Source organism: Perissodus microlepis, chromosome 19, assembly GCF_051167445.1.
Source record: "Perissodus microlepis isolate ML-2025 ecotype Zambia chromosome 19, ASM5116744v1, whole genome shotgun sequence".
Taxonomy (NCBI): Eukaryota; Metazoa; Chordata; class Actinopteri; order Cichliformes; family Cichlidae; genus Perissodus; species Perissodus microlepis.
This window is the reverse complement of record NC_140479.1, coordinates 18,068,066-18,089,829: the sequence shown is the minus strand read 5'-3', so window position 1 is coordinate 18,089,829 and position 21,764 is coordinate 18,068,066. Positions and strand designations below refer to the sequence as shown.

At 42.0% G+C, this 21,764-nt stretch overlaps 1 protein-coding gene across 3 annotated transcripts; it reads right to left on the bottom strand.

The window, feature by feature from the left end:
- Positions 1-953: 953 nt before the first annotated feature.
- On the bottom strand, positions 954-20,806 carry LOC146365808 (phospholipid phosphatase-related protein type 3-like). Of its 3 annotated transcripts, none has more exons than XM_084915719.1 (10): positions 20,687-20,806; positions 20,050-20,468; positions 15,319-15,422; positions 14,748-14,933; positions 12,579-12,708; positions 11,658-11,853; positions 9,440-9,497; positions 7,100-7,273; positions 5,454-6,266; positions 954-5,019 (listed from the first exon to the last, which is right to left on the bottom strand). In XM_084915719.1, the coding sequence occupies exons 3-10, from the start codon at positions 15,397-15,399 to the stop codon at positions 4,066-4,068; spliced, it is 2,592 nt and encodes an 863-aa protein (XP_084771845.1). In that variant the 5' UTR covers positions 15,400-15,422; positions 20,050-20,468; positions 20,687-20,806; the 3' UTR covers positions 954-4,065. The 3 variants fall into 3 exon arrangements, with proteins under 3 accessions (XP_084771845.1, XP_084771846.1, XP_084771844.1); XM_084915720.1 differs by having other exon boundaries at positions 20,050-20,271; XM_084915718.1 differs by lacking the exons at positions 20,050-20,468; positions 20,687-20,806 and having other exon boundaries at positions 14,748-15,408.
- Between the last annotated feature and the right edge of the window lie 958 nt (positions 20,807-21,764).

Below are 21,764 nucleotides of genomic sequence, written 5' to 3'. Positions count from 1 at the left end.
CCACTTTCACCCCCCCCCCCACACACACACAAAAGTATAAGCATACACAAGCACAGGGACATAAAAATAGACACATGCATACAGACAGCTCAGTCTGCATTTTCTGTTGCCTCCTGCAATCACACATACTTACTTACACACACACACTTGTTGTCTCGTGCTTTCTGGGCCACTGAGGAGAGAGAGAGGGGAGAAGACAGGGAAAAAGAGCTGCTGGCTTGCTGAGTGTGAGTCATGGACAGGCTGACTGTCCTCAGGCCTCGATACACCATCTGCACCCCCCACTACCTCTACACCCTCATCACACAGCTCAATGCTCCACAGCACCGGACACACACAAATATGAATACATGCAGAGACAGACAGACATGGATTCAAATGAAAGAAACAAATGCCCACATGTGACACATATCTGGAAGGACTCACAACCTTGCTAAATCTGGGCCATGCACTACTAAAACACCAAAACTCTAATTTATATATTAATAATCATCCAATCTGATGCATGTGGATCTAGAAATAAAAAGAAAATCATCTCAGCTTTATACTGGAAAAATATCAAATATTTTAAAAATGACATTTTTATGTAAAAGTACACATTTGCACAATTCTTTCCATACTAACACACACAGGAAAAAAAGACCACTGAGCACTGAATCCCTGCAGGTTAACTGGGATCTACCATGATTCTAGCAGAATTCATTATGGAAACCTGACACTAGCCCACAGGAAAGGCGCAAATGTGGCTCTGCTGCATCCATCTGGCTATGCGTATTTGTGTTAGTGTGTGAGCGCGAGCGCATGAATGAGCACGATCTCGAGGAATCAATGAAAAAGATCTTTTTCATTAGAGTAACAGTAAGCTGCTTCGGCATTGACCCCCTCTTTATTTTCAGCCGCACCATAATACACCCCCCAACTCTGCTTTCAAGTACCACAAGCTAAAAACTGTATTTAAGAAGTCTTATTTTTTATTCAATGAGGTTATTAATGTTACACATCACAACAGATAGAAAACATTAGTCCAAAAAAGAGGACTGTGGAATAATAAGTATTAATAATATTAAGTAATGGCAAATATTTTTACAGTCAAAATGGCATGATCACCGGCATGTCTGTCTGTCAAAATGTAACATCGCAGACTTGAAGCACAAAAGGTCAGGTTATAAAAAAAGGACACACTCGTACACACATGCAGCACAAACTGACGAGCAACTTTATCTAACAGCTCCTCGCCTGAGGAGCGCCACTACAAAATACAACTTGTTCCATTTAGCATAGCCTCTTCCTACTTTACAAAGTATCAGTCCATGTATCCTTCAGGTGTTGTGGTGCATGGGTGCAAACCAACTTCATCTGTATTCGATTAAGGTATGATCAAATAATGGCATCATATAAAGCACTTGTCATTGGACAGAATATCTGCTGACAGAAAAATGAACTGGATAACAACTTTATACAACAAAGTATAATTACAAAGAAAGGGCAGGAGTGCACTGAAGGAACACAAAACTAGTTGTGTTCACTTTTCCTGCTCACAGATCTTGCTCCGAAGTGTATAATTAGGGCTGAAATTATTATTTTTTAAAGAAATGTTTAACTGACTGATAACACTACCGCCTCTTCTGACTAATCAAGAAAAACGTCACTCACGGTTTTCCAGAGCCCTAAGTGGCGTATTGAGAGTGCTTTTTTTGAGAAACCAATTAAAAACCCACCACATATTCCTAATCCTCATGTTTATGCAAGTGAAATCCTCAAACAACATTTTTTTCTTTAACTGAATGGAGTTAATCAGTTATCGATATGGTTTGAATATCATTTCTGTAAACGAATTATTGAAGGCCTAAACTCACTGAACTGTATTTGACCAGAGACAGTATAAAAATGAAAACTAAAAAATCTTAGGTTGCCCATCAGCTGATGAATGACTGATGTTTATGGGCTCAGTCACTCATTTTGGGACATAATGAATTAAAAATTAAGGCTGTTTTGTAGATTTTGCTTGTTCTGTGTTTTAAAATAGACAATTATCTCTGGTATGAAACCGCACGCTCATTGCCTAATGAGGGTCAATTTAAAGTCTTTAGCCAATGATTCAGTTCAATTCAATTTAATTCAATTTTTTTGTATATATTGCCAAACTATAACAACATTCACTTCAATGAGCATGCATTTTCACAGTATGATCTGCTTTTCCTTATCACATCCATTTTTAAGTGTTTTTGCAACCACAATGGCGACGGTGAGACTTCAGAAACCAGTGGGTGACATTACTGTTAATGCATCCATCTTTACAACCGTCTATGATTTGAAGTCATTTTCCAATGCAGTGGGCAAATCTCACTTCAAGGCCCTCTTGCTCAGTTGTACTGGGCCTTTCCAACGTATTACATGGTTGTCTTCAGCAAATGCATGTTGGCCATAGTTTATCTGAAGATTATAGTTCTACAGTAGAAAATTACATTTGCTGATGAAAAGTCTAGAGGAAGTGAATTTTTGAGTTAAGATTGTTTTACCAACATTTATTTCAAAGAAATCCTAGCTTATCATAGTGCTGGTTGGCTGTTTTTTTAAACTGGGAAGTTTTTAAATATAAAATAGAACAATTTAGCCTCATATTGTAAAAAGGTATAGTTGATAATCTCTTAAAACTGCAAAGAAAAAAATGGTATAGATAATGGATAGGTGAAGTCTGAACTTGCAGGTATTAGTAATTTATGAATAGAATGATTTGGGTCTTTCTGTTTGGCTTTTCCTGATAAATTAGAAGCAAAGTGAAAGCCAAAATGCTAGTGAAAAGACTTTCAAGACCTGAAAACTTAAAATCTACTCATAAGGATGTTTTTTACTGAGTTATAAAGCCAGCTCGCCCATCCAAATGGTACCTACTGAAGCCACTTTGTTCCAAGGTTACGGTGGGCAACACTACTGGCTGGGCAGCTTTCCATTAACATTCCCTTTACTATTACGATTTGCAAGAGGGCCAAATACAAAGAGTGTACTAGCATGGTTTGATAAACACGTTAATCTCCTTAGCGCGGCTTCAAACTCCGTTCCATGGAAGGTTTCGTGCACAGAAAAGACAGACCGTCTGTCTGGCTTGCTGTGCTGTGTCCAGCCACTTTCTTCATGTTAGGAATAATTCTCTTTCCACTTGACTGCCTCTCATGTTTGCTACAGTAATCAATTCAGTGACGTCTGTATAGGGGTGCCCAACTGTGCACGATCCTCCCCACATCCAATCATCCTTTCTCCTCCTTCTTGCTTACCTTCCAGAAGCAATGTTTCCTAAATCTGCTTCTTCTGGTAAATGCAAGCGCATCTGCCTGATCTCAAATGTAAGAATTTGTTATGTGGTTTGTTTATTTGGAGGTATAAGAATTTGTGGTTTTGTCAGTTGTTGCTATTGGCAAGTACTCTTAAACCTGTGTTTGAACTTGACTTTACGGCATCCTTATAGCTTTTGAATGCTTTGAAGGATGATTTTTATAGCTAGTAACAAGAGCAAATTCTCTGTGTGTAATGGTTGGCAACCTCAAACAGTTATTCAACTTCAAGAAGAGCTAGTATTGCCTGTAGTTGTTTTGTTTTCTGAGTCTCATCCCCATCTCAAGGGAAACTTGATTTAGCAAATCCCAATCCATTCATTCAGCTCTTTCAGCTGCAGCCTCTTCGACTCCTTTGAAACACAGAGGATGTGCGTGCTGAAACCAGAGGTAAACTGGGGCTTTTAATTTCTCTCCCTGCTCTATTTAACACCCGTTTCTTTTCTTGTCTGTTCTTTTCTCAGTGAGGGCTGCTGAGCTAACACTGTGGGTAGTTTGTGTATGCAGGAGGTGGAAAAAAAAAGATTCCCCCTGCTGAGTTTGTATTCTGCCAGACTTTCACCTAGTCCTCAATCCCATATCCAGGATCTCTAAACCACTTTATCATTTCTCAAAAGTCATAAAACTCTGTTCATCTATCGCTGCCTACTTTTCTTCAGTGTCTCTTTGAGAAGAGTCCTCCCTTCTCTAGTACAATCTGTGATTTTACAATGGTGTCTCTTGTCTTCACGCTTCACTATAACATCCTCTCGTTCTGCATGGCCTTGTAGTAGTGCTCCTGCTCAGCATGGCTTCGGGCGGACACAGACGGCCGACGGGGCAGGGTGGAAGTGCGGGACAATAACTGGTTGTGGCCATCTATCAGTAAGTCAGGGTGGGGAGGTGGAGGAAGCATGCTGGAGCAAGACTGGTGAGGAGGTAGAGGCATGGAGGAGGGATGCGGTGGAGGAGGCAAGGGTGAAGAGGATGGGTGTGGAGGTGGAGGCATTTGGGAAGAAGAGGGGTGAGGAGGGGGAGGCATTTGAGAGGAAGATGGGAGGGGTGGTGGAGACATCTGAGAGGATGGGTGAGGGGGTGGAGGCATATGAGAGGAGGTGGGGTGAATGGGAGGCGGAGGCATTGGGGAGGAGCTTGGTGGTGGAGGGGGAGGCAAGGGAGAGGAAGATGGTTGAGGAAGCGGTGGTGGGATAGGGGATGACGACAGCTGAGGTGGGGGCGGAAGAGGGGATGAGGAGGTGGGAAAAGGTGGGGGAGGCAGATCAGCTCCTCCTTCGGCACTGCAGCTGACCGAGGAGGAGCACAGGGAGTCTGATTTCACTGGGAGTGTCCTGTAGTCCCGGTAATGACTGACATTGTCTTGTCGCTGCAGCGCGGCACGGTGTTTGTCACCCGTCGGGTCAGCGGCCATCATGTTGCCACTGATGGTGTTTCTCCATTCCCACGGCTTGCCATTAGCGGCCGACACACGCACCACCGGGTGGTGAGGGGCATGAGCGTCGATTGTGACGATGCTCCCGCTGCCAGCGATGCTCCCTGGGTTGCTCCCAGTGCAGCTGTCTCGATCAGATGGTATCCGGTAGTATGGTGACTCTGAGCAGTTGGAGCCAGGACCAGAGGAGGAGCCGCCTTCTGATGTCTTAGTGGAAGGAGTAGTAGGTCCTTGACCCTGCTGCTTTGACATGGCTACGACCTGCAAGAAAGAGACAAACATCTCATGATAATCCATATATAAGAGCAGCTGCAAATAAATTACTCAACAACTATCCAGGAAGAGGGACATTTATTGGCGTGGACATGGCAGAGCATGATAATAACCTATTATATACCTCTAAAATATTTTCAGAAGATTTAACTCTAGTTATAATTAGCATTTGAAGTCTTATAAGACTGATTTATGTTGGAAACTAATCAGTGAAATTGCTCCCACCAGTGTTGTTTTGATTATACCAGCAAAAATAAATCATAGATGTGTAGTTTACACAGCATATGGCAGCTGTTAAATCTCTGTTCCTGTCTAAACTGAATTGGCTACATGCCACGTGACAATAAAGTATGAAAAATTATGGCTAAAGATAATATCGTTGTGATCGTTTTTAGGCTTTCATTTTCTAATTTCTACCTCACCTGTGTGACTCTTTGCTGGCTGGGAGGCTGGTTGGGCTGCGTGTTGGGCACACGGGGAGTCGACACGGCAATGGGCCCTGTTCCAGGCTCTTTTAGTCCTCCTCCCTCTGTGAGTGACAACCACTTTGCCCGTGTCTTGGCACTCTTAGGGGAAACAGGAGGTGGCCGAGAGGCCTCCTCAGGGATGTGAACAAGTGGGGGTGCCACCACCATCCTGGCTCCAGTCGGTGTGGTGGTATTGGCTTGCACTGTGGGATAAAGAGAAGACGGCATTTGTTGGTCACCCCCTTCCCCTGCAGCTGTGCCTCCTTCACCTCCTCCATCTCCTCCCTCTTCCTCATCTCGTGAGCTCTGGCTACGGAGCTCCATGGAGCGCTGCTTCCACTCTGACACCAGCTGCCGAGACCTTTGTGGGTCAAAGGGCACGTGGAACGTCATGTGACGCTGGGTGGTGACTGGCTCCTCTGAGGGTGAGATGGGGCTGTTGCCGTTTGCAACTCGAGGCAAAGTGTTGCTGAAGGTTACCATGGTTTCCTTGCCCATGGGACGACTGGTCGCCAGAAGCTCCACATCAGCGCTTGCTCGTTTGAGGGAGGCCAGGGATGCCTTCTCCCTCCTCACCTTACTCCGTGCTCCAGATCCCAACCCCAGCTCCTCCCTGCTTTCAGACACCCTGGGAGTCTTCCTGTACAAGGAGTCATGGCTCCTCTGACTCAACACCCTCAGGCCATCCTTCTGCTGTGCTGAAGCTAGTCTCTGTAAAGACAGAGCATCTTCTTCCGAGGCTTTGAAGTTTCCCACTGCGTACACAGCCTAACAAGGGACAGAGGGACAAAGGAGAAATAAATGAGGAAATAGAACCACTCAGGGTGTTAAATAAAGACTAGAGCATGAAATTGTGTTTTCTTTAATCATTAGGAGGGAAAATTTAGATTTTCGTATTAGTGGAGAGAGTTTGCGTGAATAGACATCTCTCTTTCCTGCTATTCTCCTGAGGTCAGCATGAATCCCTCTCTAACCCCTCTCTTCATCCTTTAATAATGACAAGGGGAAAAACTCCCTCTCTTGAAAAGTGAAAGACGAGAGAGACAGAGAAGGAGAGGAGGATGGGAGCGTGGAAAATGGCAACGACAAGTTTTCTTAAAATGAAGTGTGAAATTGTTCCAGAAAATTCTTATCGGATTATTCATTCCCTCTCCCTTCCCTCCGTAATAGAAAAGGCTATATATAGGCTGCCAGTAAAAAAAAAATGCTCGGAGAGAAATATATGGAAGCCACACAGGGAGGAGAGGTGATGAAAGAAAGAAGCGGTTGTTAGCACATGCTGTGATACTGTTAGAATAATACAATGGGACAGTTCAGTCACAGCAAAACAACTAAACCACGTTAATAAAAAAATCTATTTATGTGCATTTTGTCATTCCCACCCTGCTGCATATTGATGGTTAACTACTCCTCATGGACAAACAAATCCCTGAATGGATCCAAACACATGCCGATGCTTAATTCACAAACACAAGCCTAAAATAGAAGATTTGTAGACATCTTCATTAATTCAGATTTCTTTTAGCAAGTTCTATTATTAGAAATAAAGCAATTGGAAAAAAAGCAGGAGCAAACATTTTTGTGCACTTTGTTGAACTAACCAAGTAGACTCCAATGCCGGCTCCTATCACGTATCCCACGTAGACGTCTATAGGGTGACTGCGGTGTTGAGTTATCTGCGTCAGGCCAGCGAGGCCTGCTGCCATGCAGAAAGCAAAGACGAGCATCGGCTTCAGCAGCTTAGTAGTGCTGTTGATGCTGGCGTTGAAATACATCTGCAGAGAGAAACAAACACACACAGCATATCAGCAAAGAGCAGACGTTTGAGACATATGAAGCCCGGGATTAAGATTAAAAGGCATTACGATAATTTTACCTCAGGTGCACATAGACAATTACTTTACAGTGTGTAGCGCAAATGTAGATTTCATTACCCGGTTAATAATAAAACAATATGCTAGTTAGAAGAGATATCAACACCAAACTCATATCTGTTTATTAGATATTAAGCCAAAGTCTGGAGCTTAGCCTAACATAAATGGAGAAACAGCTCTCCAGGCTGCATTCTTAAAGACGAATAATTTGCCCATTACCTCCAAGAGTTACCTCCAGGACTGAAAAATGAAGCCAACCAGGATGTGCCAGTTAAAGCTGGATGCAACAGCCAGTTAAATAGCCACAAGCTGTCTGTTAGGCACCACTTAAGCTGAACTGAGCATGTGTGCATTGTTGCTACCTTTTGAATTAAATTACCTGACAATTAATACAGCTGGCTATGCAGTAAATTGTATTAACAGGCTAATTAATCCTTGGACATGCCTTGGACCATTCTGTTCAAATACGGTCACTTTCGCCAATACAGTCTATGATCAGCACTTATAAAGTTTTTCAGTCTTATCTGTACAGTTAAGATACTGAAATGTTAAAAAAAAGTATTTTTTAAAGATACAGGCTTTTACTCCTTTAATCCCCCTTTGTACTAAGAAAAGCTAAAGTAAAGCGGATATAGATTCATATTTAATAACAATTATTCCAAAGACATCCATTATACAATAGCACTTGTTTCCTGTGCAGCTCATCTTACTCGAAGCATTCTCTTTAATATAACTCATATTGTCTTGAAAAAAGGAAATGAACTTATTTTGATCTTATTTGTATATTTCTTTTTTAGCTCATGTGGTAAAGTAGTTTCGAATTCAAATGCCTTGGCAGTAAAACAAAGTCGATGAGTGAGAAAGACAGGCTGTGAAAGGGGTAAAATATATTTACAGTTACTGGCCATTCGCATTCTCTGCATGCACACCATATTTCGATTATATAAAACGGAGGACAGCTGAGTGACAGAATGCAGGCTTTGCAAAAAATACACTTTCTAACAAGCTTGTCTATCTAGTGCTGTGCATAAAAATCCTGCTTTTCTTGATGCAAGAGGGGAAATCTGTCAGCCTGGAGAGATGCGAGTTATTTTCGATGCAGATTTTCTCGGCACTTCTTGAACCAACGATCTGCCTTTTGTGGAGAAATTTTCTTAGGTGCCTTCTTTATTTGATTTCATTTAAATTTAGCACAAAAGTTTTTTTTATACTGAACACAATAAATACATGAATGTCTAAATTTGCTGGACAGTTATGACCAGAACTGAAAAAAATGACCTGGCTTCAGCGCGAAGATCCGACAACATGTTGTAGTGCTAACAAACCCAACAGCTGCTTTTCTCCATCTCCCCTGCCTTATCTTGTCAGAAATCTGTCCAGTGAGCTTTAATGAGCTCATACAGGGCTCACTGAGGCAGCAGTGATATGGCCAGTAGCTTGCAATAGCCATTGGTGGAGGAGTGTGTGTGTGGGAGGGTGTTACCTCGTGGAAAAATGACAGTGCTACTTTGCCGTACAGTTCACATACTGCTGCAGTCAGTGTCAGATTGCAGAACGGCAAAAATATCCACTAAACGTAACAATGAACCCCCAAACCTGACCTCAATCTGACAGTTACAGTTATTTTTTATTTGAGTCAGATGTGAGCCCAGCCTGAGGATAATATGCAATCTGAAAATCTATGAACTATGTATCAAATGGCAGTTAATTCCAGTCGAAAGTTGCTGATATGCAGGGTTGTAGATCATACAAGTTGTATGATGCCAGCAGCAATGTTTGTTATGAATTAGTGGAAGTTCTGGATAGTTATCATGAAACAAAATTAATTGTTGTGCTAGGACAAAGATACAAAATGTTAATGTATCATTCAGGCTTTAGAAAAAGTATCAAACTAAACATGGTTACCTTGTATATAGTTTTTCTCCTGTTTTAAAGTTCTAATGAATCAGCTATTCATAAAAAAAGCACCAAATAAACCACACGCATATTCACAAGCAAACAAACATCATGCAAATACACAACACTTAAGCAAACACATGCGGCAATTAAGGCGAAGGGAGTGCTTACAGAGATATATACAGCAGCGAAGCCAGAGAGCGTTGCATGCTGGGATGGGAATGTTTTCCTAAAGGGAGAAAAAGGGAGAGTTAGAAGCGGAAGAGTAAAGACAAAAAAAGAATTCGATTCCTGTTTTCATAAAGGGCTTTGTGTATTCTGAGAGCGTTTATTGCCTCTTGAATAAACCTGAATAAAACTGTCGCGGCTGCTCTTGTTATGCCCGGATTGCATTTGACATTAAAACCTGTGTGTCTGCCCGACTGAGAGTTGTCAGACTGAGTGCGTGTCCTTGGATGTGAACATTAATAAACACAAAGAGAATACCACTGGGCATTAGTGGGAACATTAAAGGGAGAGTGATTGAATTGAGGTCAGAAATGTTATTTAATTTTTTTGTTTTTTTAAATGAAAGAAATCTTCTGCTGTTGTGTTATCGTTTCCCATTTTTTTCAGACTAAATTCAAGGATTATTCTTTAAAGGCCGTGTTTTCTTTTAGACCTGGAGTCTGAATGCACTTTGGCTGGCCTCAAGGTCTATTTTATGAATAGATTTCAGTATATTGCCCTCCAGGCACAGAGCCCTGGGCACCATTCAAACATGCAGGTCAACACTGGACACTCCATAGAACTCCAGCACAGGCCTGTCAAATTTCCTTCTGCTTCTGTCTGTGAATATTGCGATCACTTCTCAAAGTAAGAAAAAAAAATGTAGACACACTGCCCGTTTTGGACACATCAATCCACATGGAAGAGCCTCTGTGATATTTCTAGCACAAAGAAACCACCCAGCCAAGTTTCTGCCAGAGCTGCAATTTACTGATCTATAGATTCCTCTCTGAACAACCCTTTCACTTTCACGGCCAACAGGATGAAAGTACAGAAAAAAATCACATTACGTTGTGCAAAGTTTGCTCTGGATGTGTCATTATTGCTGCTTTGGGAGGTAAAGGACATGAAACTGCTCACTGTCAAAGCAAATGTCGGTTGTGATGTTAGCAAACTATATAACAGCGATCCACCGGTAGTTAGTTTCAGTTGGAGTCGGAGTTACAGGGCAGTAGTGGCAAGCCAGTAATACTGTTAGATTATTAAAAATGTTATGACTAATCTAATCAGGCCTTATTTCTGTGTCAGTGTAAATGACTGAGCATTGGTAATCTGTGCTGGTGAGATTTTTCCACTGTTCTTGTGAGCAGGTTTAGGAGAAGTATTTTCACACACAAATAATTGAGAAGCAGTGGAAAAAAACACACATCTTGCCCTCCGGGTGGGCATGCCTATAATGACGTGATGTTAGGTGAAAAGGATGAATTTGAGGATCAAGGCTGGAACTATATTTAGGTTAAGATGATGTTAGTTTTGGCAAAAACTGCAAGCGTTTTATAGAACATGTCTTGCTAATCCTTTAGACACTGAGGTGAGTAGCAAGTAGAATGCATTGTGTCAATAAGAGTCACGGCAAGTAAAGCAGTACTAACATATGCACTTGTACTACAAGGATTATCCCTGTATCAACTCTATTTAGCTATAATCTTTCCTGTGTGTGTGTGTGTGCTTAGTGCCTCTCATACCCATAGATCGGAGCTTATTTGTCTAGCCTATGTCTGCTTGTTTGGAACTGCACTGCAAAAGAGCATTTACAAAACCCAAACTTAGTCAGAGCACCTGCGAGGGAGATTCTGCAGCTGAGTGGCAGGTCTTCTTATACAAATAAACATTTGGCTTTACTATCAAGTATGCCATTAAAAAGAAAATCCTTATTATTTTAAGCAACCATTTCTATTTATTTTTATCTTTTTATCCCCTCAATAAGTTGTCATTAGTCCTTGTCTGCTATACTCCTGCAAGACAGTGATGTTTCACCCTATTGTTTCACCCTATTCAGTACAATCTGCAACATTATTGTCACAATACATTGGGTTACATTTTCTGATTAAGGATGTATAGTTATGAGCTGCACCCAACTGCAGGCATGTTGACAATAAACTAGGTAGCACAACGTTGTCTTATTCTTATTACAAGGCAACAGACCATGGAGCCAGAGCGCTGACAAGACAGGTAAGACTCTGTACAAGTACACTGATGATTTACTTTAACGACTTCATTAAATCTGTTTGTCTTATTAGCGTTCATGTTGTTTTTATATGTGCAATGATGCAAATTTTGATTTTAAGCAGATGGAGACATTCTGTGTTTATTCTCCTTTAGTTATAAATGAATTCCTTACCGAGCTGACATAATAGCATACTGGTCTTTGCCCATGCAGATGTCCTGTGTGATGTAGGCATTGTTGTCACATGACACTCCCGGGGCCGTGTAATTAGGCTGGCAGACAGTAAGGAAGAAAGGGGCGTGGTAGCCAGTAGCTAATTGGATGACATCTGTCACCAGGGCTGTTGCCAGGAGACCGAATACATGAACACCTGAGGGAGAGAGGTAAAGGGAAGAAATAGTAAGGCAACCTTAGTAAATGAACTAAAAGCCTCTGGTGGTTTCTGGACATTGAGATGTTCATTTATGAATGTGTACAGTTGCGCAAACTGCGCTTAATTTGCTCCGACCTTAAGTGACACCAAAAGCCTTCAGTTTGTCACCTTTTGAAGCTTTCCCGCAGACAGAGAAATTTGGCAAGGTGAATTAATTACTGTTTTCACTTCAAAGCTCAAAGTCAGCCTCAAGATATTTCCTGTAGAGTATGATATCATGCCTTTTTCATTTTAAGCCACCCTTCATTTAATGCATGTAATTAGCTTATTTCTCTATTCTAAAACGGGGATAAAGTTGCAGGCTCAGAAGGATGAATAATTTGTCAGAGCCAAAACTGATATTCATCTTAAGAACAACAGCATTTTGCTCTAACTTTGTGGTTTGCATAAAGGACAGAATTTAACCTACGCATCTTCCATTGGCCTCAGTTTGATAAACTGTTCATTGTATTAATATGACTATTTTATTTTATTTTGCTTGTTTGAGTAGTGACAATACAAAAAAAACTAGAAAAACAGAGTTCTCACGTGTCCTCAGAGATGCCCATCAATGATTTGTCCTGAACTATTACACCATGTATCTAAGTGTGCTTTGAATAACAGTGTGGCCTTAACTCCTGCAAGCAGCCCAAATGCTCCGAAGGACTGGCAGTTATACGCACCGACGAATCGCACGGTCCTGCGTAGGAAGGAGTTGAAGCTGCAGCCTCCAGCATTTATGCTGCCTTCTGACTTTGGACAAGTCTTCAGTTTGGACTGCATGCAGTACATCAGGCCTTCCCCCATCATAATCTGCAGACAGAGGGAGAGAAAAAAAAAGGAGAATAAAAGATATGGAGTCTTTCTTCGTTACACTTCAAACGACTAAGAGAGTAAATGAAAAAGAAAAAGATTTGAAAAGTTTGAATCTATCATTGTCAGATACAAGATATTGTGATCGATGGGAAACAATGCATTGTAGAGCGAATGGAGCAAAGGTGCTATTGAACAGCGATCACTTTCAGTCGGAATGATAGATGAGTTTTGGAGAGGTCTGCTGAAGGATTAGGAATGTATGCGTCTGGGTGTGAGTGTGCATATTGATTGGAGGGCCTGTGGCGTGTTCGATGATGTGCATGGGAATGTCAGGTATATATTTAGTGTCTACATTTATCTTGCTTTGTGAGTGTTTGACAAGCTGTACATTTGTGTGATCTATGCATTTGTCTATATGCACAAGTGTATCTGCGGGATGTTTATGTGGAGCACTCACAAACCCTCAAAGCTTCAGACATATATATATGTCACTGAATCTGTGACAGGATTATGTACTGGTAGAGCTAATCAACACTTTCATATAAGGAGTTAATTAAATGTTAATTAAATGCTCAGCGGAAAACCTAAATATAACTATTACTCAAACTTTTAGGTTCATTTAACATGTTGTTTTAGTTCAGCCTGTGTAAATCATGCTCTAATAAGTTTTCAATCAATTTTCAAATTAAAACAATCCCAAAATACCAATAGAAACTGGATGTCTGGAAACAGGGCACCAGAGTATTACTATAACAAGTCAAATTATATTTGGCTTATATAAGGTTTTACAGAACTGCTCGTTAACACAAACATCTAATCAAACCACCACATGGCAAATAAAAGCATTGAGCAATGCATTTACATGTGTACACATGGTCTAGACAACCTGTTTGACTTCAAACTGAGAACTCAGAATGAGGAAGAAAGATTATTAAAATGTCTCGTGGCGTGGTTTCTGATGCCAGATGAGTATTTGATCAACTGAAGGGATTTTCCTGCACAAACATCTTTAGGGTTTACAGATAACGATCCAAAAAAGAGAAAATTTCCAGTGAAGGGAAGTTCTTTGGACGATAATCCCTTGTTGATGCCAGAAGACAGAGGAGAATGGACAGACTGCTTTGAGCTAATTGGAAGACAACAGTAGCTCAAATAATGTGAATATGTCAAACCTTGAAGGAGGTGAGCTACAGCAACAGAAGACCAGTTGCCACTCGCATCAACTAAAAACAAGAAACTGAGGCTACAATTCACCCGGGCTCGCTAAAATCAGACATTGCCTGGTCTGATGAGTCTCAGTTTCTGCTGTGTTACGCATTTGGTTGGTGGGGTTGTAATTTGATGTAAACAATGTGAAAGCATGGATCTTTCCTTTCTCAGCAGTTCAGACAGTGTATCCATTATTTTTAATTAAAACAGGACCATGTATAATATTAAGATAAATGTTGCCATTTGATGCATTGCACCTGAAAAGCTAATTAATATCTGCAGTCTCTTGGCAGGTTATATGCAGAAGATCACAAAAATGTCACATAAAAAGAAAACATAAAACACACAAAACATTCACACACCCATAACCACCAAGCAAGAAGCAAAATCAATCAAACTGCCTCCACAGTCACCAGATACACACACAGTCTCCAGTAGAGCACCTTTGTGATGCGGTGGAGTTGATCATACTGCACAGATTGTAGATAGTCATTGCACCGAATGCCATAGAAATATATGCTTAATAGAAGTCAATTTTAACCTATTTATTAGGTATGACTAGTATAGAATAGTTTATTAAAGTATAGCATGTAACATTGTGGTGTGATGGATGGATGGATAGATGGATGGATGGATGTATGGAATGGATGGATGGATGGATGGATGGATGGATAGATATTTTTATACACAATCCAATGGAGATCCATGAATTGGTCTGAAGTAACTCTGGGACTCGGTAACACAGGAAACTAGCACCCCAAATGATCCTCACATGTGTATCATGTGAGGATCATTTGGGGTGCTATCATTTGGATCACATGACTTACAGAAGCTGCAGGTCCAGCAAAGGCCAAACTCAGCAACATCAACAGAGGGATGAGCTCATCGCCTGTCTCCACATAGGGCATGGAGAGGTCGCGGTCATGGCAACGGAAGCCCACCATCGCCGGGGACAAAACATCTGTCAGCTCCAGGAAGTAAAGGGACACCAAGGAGGATAGGACGATGGGGAGCTGGATATGCATGCACGCACACAAACACACACCCACACACACACACACACACACACACACAAATGCGACCAAGGACATAGCAAAGACTCGCAGATAATATTTGCTTGGAAAAAAGTGATTCATCCAATGTTTCATCTTCAGTACAAACAAATACACACTTTCAAACACACACAAAAGGGCAAGTTATACCCGTCTTGCTTGCTTTACAACAGATGTCAGATGCCTCCAAATGCAATCAACACAAGGCACTCACTATTGGTATCATTGTACAGAAAAAGGAATGATTCAGTAGGGACTAATTCAATAAATGCAGTGAGAAATGTCAAACAAGCATCTGTATTTTAAAAAGGTGACTCATTCATGCATCTGATCTAGCGACACATACCTCTACAAAATAAAAGCATGGCAACAGTGTCATGCTGTCTTTTGGTGGTTTCTTCTTGGCTTTATTTTTGGGGGATGTCATCTTGGGATGGGACCAGTCACAGCCTGTTGGGATAACAGATTGCAAAGAGATGTCAGAGTGGAGTTTCAGAGCAGGTTCACGGATTTCCACCATCAATCATCAATCTAAAGCTTCAAAAAGATGTTTCAAAAGTCTGCCAGGCCCTGACTTATGAATGAAACAGCAGGTCAAAAAGTTGTCAAAGGCTGGTTGGTGCTGCAAAGTTTTCTGTATGAACTAGAAAGCATTAGAGTGTTAGAGTATTGTACTAATAAAAACATAGACATTAAAGGTATTCTATGCAATTATGGTATAACGTTGCTTTAGCAATGCAGTAATACTACAGAAACATTTAATAATTCAGTCTAATTTTTTGCACACTTAATATCCAAAGTTGTTATTTTGACTTTGTCTGAATACACGTTGTAAATGGGCTGGTTCTTATATAGTGCTTTTTAAATCAAAACAACAGTCGCCTCAAGGCGCTTTATATTGTAAGGTAAAGATCTTACAGTAATAGAGAGAAAACCCCAACAATCCGACGACTCCCTATGAGCAAGCACTTGTTGACAGTGGGAAGGAAAAACTCCCTTCCCAGTGTCAGGAAGAAACCTCAGACAGAACCAGGCTCAGGGAGGGGTGGCCATCTGGCTCGACCAGTTGCAGGAGGAAGGCAAGACAAAACAGACACTGTGCAAGAGAGCCAGAGCTTAATAATACCTAATGATTAAATGCAAGGTGGTGTATGTTCACATACACACAAGAACTTTTTTTCTATGCTGAAGTGCTTTCTGTCTAACACTTGCACACCAATGGATACATCAGGAATAACTTGGGGTTCAGCATCTTGCCTAAAGGTACTTTAGCAGACAGGAGCAGCCAGGGTTTGAACCACCGATCTTCTGATTAGCATGACTGTTGTCCCTCCTTAGCTGCAGCCACCCAAAAATGCAGGGAGACAACAAAACACACAAGACTGTCATATTTTGAAAAGTGTTTTTTATGTCACTACGAAAATAAACAAATGAGGGAAAAGAATTAGAAAGAATTAGAATGAATTGATTAACTGAAAAAAGCCTCTCCTAAAAGAAGCACAGTTACCATTTACTCAGGTGCTTAGCATTTAGAATAATTCTACATACCTGTTACATTTCAAATTAATCTTCCCCACAAAATTATAGACGTGCATATATAGAGATATCTCCTTCCATCAGTAACCTGCAATCAAAAGGCCTCAGAGACAAGCCAATGCCAAAGGCAGGAATGGAAAAGTAAACAGAGTTAAATATTCACAGCTCTCTCTACAGAACCCTATCCCCCCCCCCCCGATAAGAGCCTGTCCCCTCTTTCTCTGTCCTCTACCCAATTCTCCCTTTCCCTCCCTCTCAATCTTCCCTCTCTCCTGGCTCTGCTTGTCCCATTTTGCTTATCTCTCCTTTTCAATCGGTTTCATTTCCCTACCACATTACTAACACTTTCCTTTTGACCTCTTTTCTTTGTGAGTAGTTCTTTTTATACCAACATTCCTCTTCCTATATGTTACTTTGCCTTTGTTTTATCCATATTTATCTTCATTACAATCCATGCACTGACTAATATGATGAATGTGGAGACTTGGCCTGTGGCCACTTGCTCAGTGGCCCCATATGCAAATCTACTGCACCTTGTGTCAAAGGCCTGCTGACCCAACTGAATGGATTTATGCTTTCCCAAATGAGTTTCAGTGGAGCGCTTTGGTCTTTAATGAAGGTAGGAACATTTTGTACTTGTAATATCCTTCTTTGTCACAGAAATAGTCCACTTTAAAAGAGAAGACCCAAAGATTTTTGTCACGCTTGAATCCAAAAATACCATCCACATCACCCTTCAACAAACTCACGTTTTCTGAAAGCTGTCATGGCCTCTGTAAGTCTTTCCACCTCTGTCACCTTCTACATCTGAGTACTTCTGCTGAGCTCTTGTTTGTTTCTGTCTCGCTGGTCTCTCCTGTATCATTTCTCAGCATATCCCCATCTCTGCCTTTTCACCCTTCTCCATCATTTCACGTTTCACCACCTGTCCCTCTTTCAGCACACCTCTCTCGTTCCCATTTTTAATCTCCTCCCTCTTTTATTTTTTTCTGTTTCTCTCGAAACAGAGAGGGGGGGGGGGGGGGTTGACCCTGAGGCAATGTAAGGCGCAAAGAATCAAAGACTTCTACAGTCTAATTTCCATGACCGCTAGAAATGTATTGGAAACGAGAGAAGAGGACAAGATAAGCACAGATCAAAGAAAAAAAAATATTTCAAAAAAAGCCAAATGTGTGTGTGTGTCTCTGTGTGTGAGTGTGTGTATTTGTATGTCTGGTGGTGAGGGTAGGAAGGGGGTGAAGATCATAGAAGGGGGGGATATTGGGATGGATGGATTTCAGTGTCGCTAAAAGCAGCTTAGGAAGACGCTGGGGTCTGGGTCTCACTCGCCCAGCAGCTTGGTCTCAGTGACCTACTCCAGTCAGCACTTAAACCGCACCCCAACTCACATTACACACACAAACATGCACTGAATGAGCCTCTTGACTGAAGAAATGGGGGTCGTTTATCTATTACACCAGCATTCGTCCTCTGAGGCACATCTTTTATGTGTGTGTGTGTGTGTGTGTGTGTGTGTGTGTGGCTGCACTGTTTGTAGTTTGAGCTGCTATGCTTGTGCTTGCAAAGTGTCTGAGTGTGTTTATAGTTTAAGCGATTTGTGTACATCTTGTCTGTGTGTATGTCTGTGAATGAAGTGGGTTGCATAGCCCATGGCATGCAGAAACAGTCTGTCAGGCACTGAGGAAAATATATGACTCAGGGAGCATCAGCACAGGGGTGGGGTTAAAGATAGTGATCTAATGTATGGATGGGTGACTAATTAAAGGATAAACCTACAGTACTGACAAGGTCTTGGGTGACTATAAAATCCTCCAGGGCAGCTACTATGGTATATTTGTAAAAGCTCTTGGAGAACTGAGCTTAATTCTTCTAAAAAAGACATCCTGTCATTGTTTGTTTGATAGAAAAGAGTGCTGGCTGACAATTTGAATTAACTGAGAATGAACTTATTGTTTTATCTTTGTGTCTTTTGTCTAAATTGGCCATTACATTCTCCCAGAGCCCAGGTTGGCATCTTCACGTCTCATTTTGATGAACATTAAGCCAACTGGCTATGCAATGAGATTTGCTAAAAACATATCTAAAACAATTAACTGGTTAGTGATCAGATCAAATTTATTTTCTATCTACTGACTGATAAATAATCACTCACGCACTGTAATATAACCTACTTCTATACTACAAAATAGAACAGTATAGGGGAGTCATTCAGTAGCATTCATGGGATGAGGGATTTTTTGGTGGGGATTAAATTGAATCAAATGGGAACAAAAACAAAAAATCAAAGCCAGCAATTTATTTCTCAAAAGGGAATTTTTTTCCACATACTTCACAGCATCAGCCACAACATGAGACCACCTGCCTATTACTGTACACATCGCCCTTGTGCTGCCAGAAAATGTCAGACCCATCAGGGCATGTACTCTTGACCGCTGAGAGTTTCTTGTGATGTCTGGTATCAGAACATTGGCGGTGGATTTCTGTGGGTTGCGGGAATTGGAATGTGATCTGGGGAGTTTGCAAGCTGGGTTGGTGCTTTGGGCTCTTAGTACTGTTCCTTGGGCTGTTTTTGAGCAGCTTTTGCAGTTGCCGAAGGGTACTGCTCTGCTAAGGGAGGCTGCTGCCATTGGGGAGTGCCTTTGCAGGTAAGGGGGTTTGGGGTTAATTGAAGGGGCTGGCACATGCCAAAGAAAGACAAATCAGAAGCAGGATCCAGTTCTAAGCAAAGCAAAATGATTTTAAACCACTTCATCATCAGTGGTTTTAGCGTAATGGCTGATCCATGTATGTCTGCTATCCCTACGTCCCTATAGTTACTACACCATTATTCAGAGTAGAAGAGTACAGGACAGTACAGAATAATATAGTGACATAGATTTGTGGTGTCTCCCTACTCGTTATTCATGCGTAGTTTTCAAAAAAATGAACTTGGAAATTAATTAATGAGATGAATATGAAGTGGAGAACCACAGCTCACCAGTTTTCCATTCACTGTATTCATGGATTCAGCAATAAAGTTGCTGTGTTGGCTAATGTAAAGCCATGTCCACTGCAGGGCCCTTAAACAGAGATATGCAAAGGGCTATTTGCTCGACTTTATACCTTGGTCAGTTTAACTCACCTGCTTTTACAGCGAAAGAAACAGCCGTCCTTTAAATGTAGCTTTGTCTTAATAATATAAATTGAGATGGGTGTAAACGGTGATACTGATTTCATTTTTCATGGATAGAAATCATGTGTTTTTTGATTAAAATAAAAGAAAAAAAAAGCTTTCATTTGTTTTAGATCATCTATTGAAGCCTCTAGTAACCAGAATCTGTTTAAACACTATAATAAATGACCACTGGGCAGTTACTCCTCCACAAGCAGAAATCAGCAGATTGCGTATGATATCATCAACGATGGAAACGTGAAAACCATGTGCTAATTTTTCTTCTGTCGCCTCTCAGCTCCTGTCAGCAGGAGAAGCATATAGGTTCCTGAGCTTTCTTTGGGTTGCGTACGGGAGAAGAGAACCTCTATACTACCGGACAGCACTCACCTCTGTCCCGGGGGCTCCGCGAATTCACCGAATCCCGTCGCCCCCTTCCCCCTCTGCGTGGTCGTGCGTGCTGCTCCAGTTTTGCGGTGCACCGTCCCTTTAATCCATCTCCAGAGTCACCCCGAAATCCAAAACCTTCACTAATATTTAGAGAGAGCTCCGCCGTGAGGCTATTCTGGGATCATAGGAGGTTGGAGGAATGATGGAAGTAAGTGAGGAGACCTACAGAGAAGGAGCAGGGATGGCGAAAGAGAGAGAGAGAGAGAGAGGAGGGTTGCTGATGGTGGAAAGTCCAATTTGCCGCACTTGCTGGTAACGCGTTCCTTTCCTTTAAATTTCCTGGCTTTGAATAAAGTGAGAGATTCACGTGCGTCCACCCGGTTCCTCCCCTTTATTTGCCCATACAGGTTCCCCCTTTCCTACAAAATACAAAACAGTAATAAGTAAGAAATTCCCCCCAAAAATTAAAAAAATAAAGTCTGATTTTAAATGCACAGCATCCGTCACACGGTTTTCAGGTTACGCAGTCAGCCTCACAGAGCGCACATACACACACAAAGGCGTGGGGGGCGAGCAGGGGTGTGGAGGAGGGGAGGTGGGGGTACAGGGGGAGGAGAATCGTGGTGTGTGCGCTTACCATGGGGGGAGGAGACAGTCTGGTCCACACACTTGCTTCTATCTCCGCTGAATTCCTGTTACGGGGCTACAGCCGTGAGGCGACCAAGACAAAGGGGTAGATTTTGGTATGTGTACGTGTGCAGTGTGTGAGAGGAGCACATGAAACTTGCGCATGTGTGCGTAAAAGTGAGGGGGCGGTTTGGGAGATAACCTCTAATCTATTAGAACGAGAACGTTTCACAAACAAATATGATTAAGGCTCAGCATCAGCTACGCCCCGTGCTTCTGTAAATACCATCAGAGTCATTTGTTGGGCCTGAGATTTGTCGGTCATCGCCCAAGGATCGTGGCTCAGTTGTGTCCGCCTTTGTTTACTCTAAAGGGTGTGGCAGGCGGATGACCACCGTGGTGCATTTAAATTCCCCTGAAGGAACCGGTGCGGTGAGGACCGTGAACACGCGCTCACGCACTTTGTGATAGCTCTACCGACACCTCTGGTTTACTGACTCATCATGAATGACATTGCGGCAATTAACATCAAAGACTCGGCTGTGCGTACACACGTGCGTGCATGTGTTGTGTCGGTGGCACACGTGCTTGCAAAAGATGCTCTCTAAGAGATCTGTAGTCTTCTGCTCTCACGGTTATCAGTTCTCCGTGGAAGTGAAAACTGAACTTAACCATCCACACCCACAGCACCCACACACCTTCCCTAATTTAAAGAAAAAAATTCTTTTATTCCACGTCTGGCAGGTCAATAATTAAGTGTGATACATTCAGGGACACTGGCATCCCATATGTTAATATCGTGGCAGACTAATTTGAGTAGGTGCAGTTCAGGAAGTCTCCTGCTGACCAGCCTCCAGTGGATTTACACTCATTCAGATATTTGCACCCCCTCCACTCACCCCTTCTCTCTCAATCTCTGTCATTTGGCTGTGTGACACTGCTTGGTGCTAGATGAATGGGGGCGCCCCATTTAGTGTTTATCCTGTCTCCAGTTGCCAGGGAGTTTCTCTGGTTCTCATGGGGTACTCCCCCGTCTCCGCCTCCATCCCCTGCGCCCCTCCTGTTCCCCCCTGCCCTGCCTGAAGCCC

Excerpts from the sequence above, each read along its gene's own strand:
- LOC146365808 (XM_084915718.1), bottom strand. The coding sequence starts at position 15,068 with ATGAAACATTGGATGAATCACTTTTTTCCAAGCAAATATTATCTGCGA. Across the intron at positions 11,854-12,578 it reads CAGGACCGTGCGATTCGTCG|GTGTTCATGTATTCGGTCTC; the intron begins GTGCGTATAACT and ends TCTCTCCCTCAG. Across the intron at positions 7,274-9,439 it reads TCGCTGCTGTATATATCTCT|ATGTATTTCAACGCCAGCAT; the intron begins GTAAGCACTCCC and ends TTCTCTCTGCAG.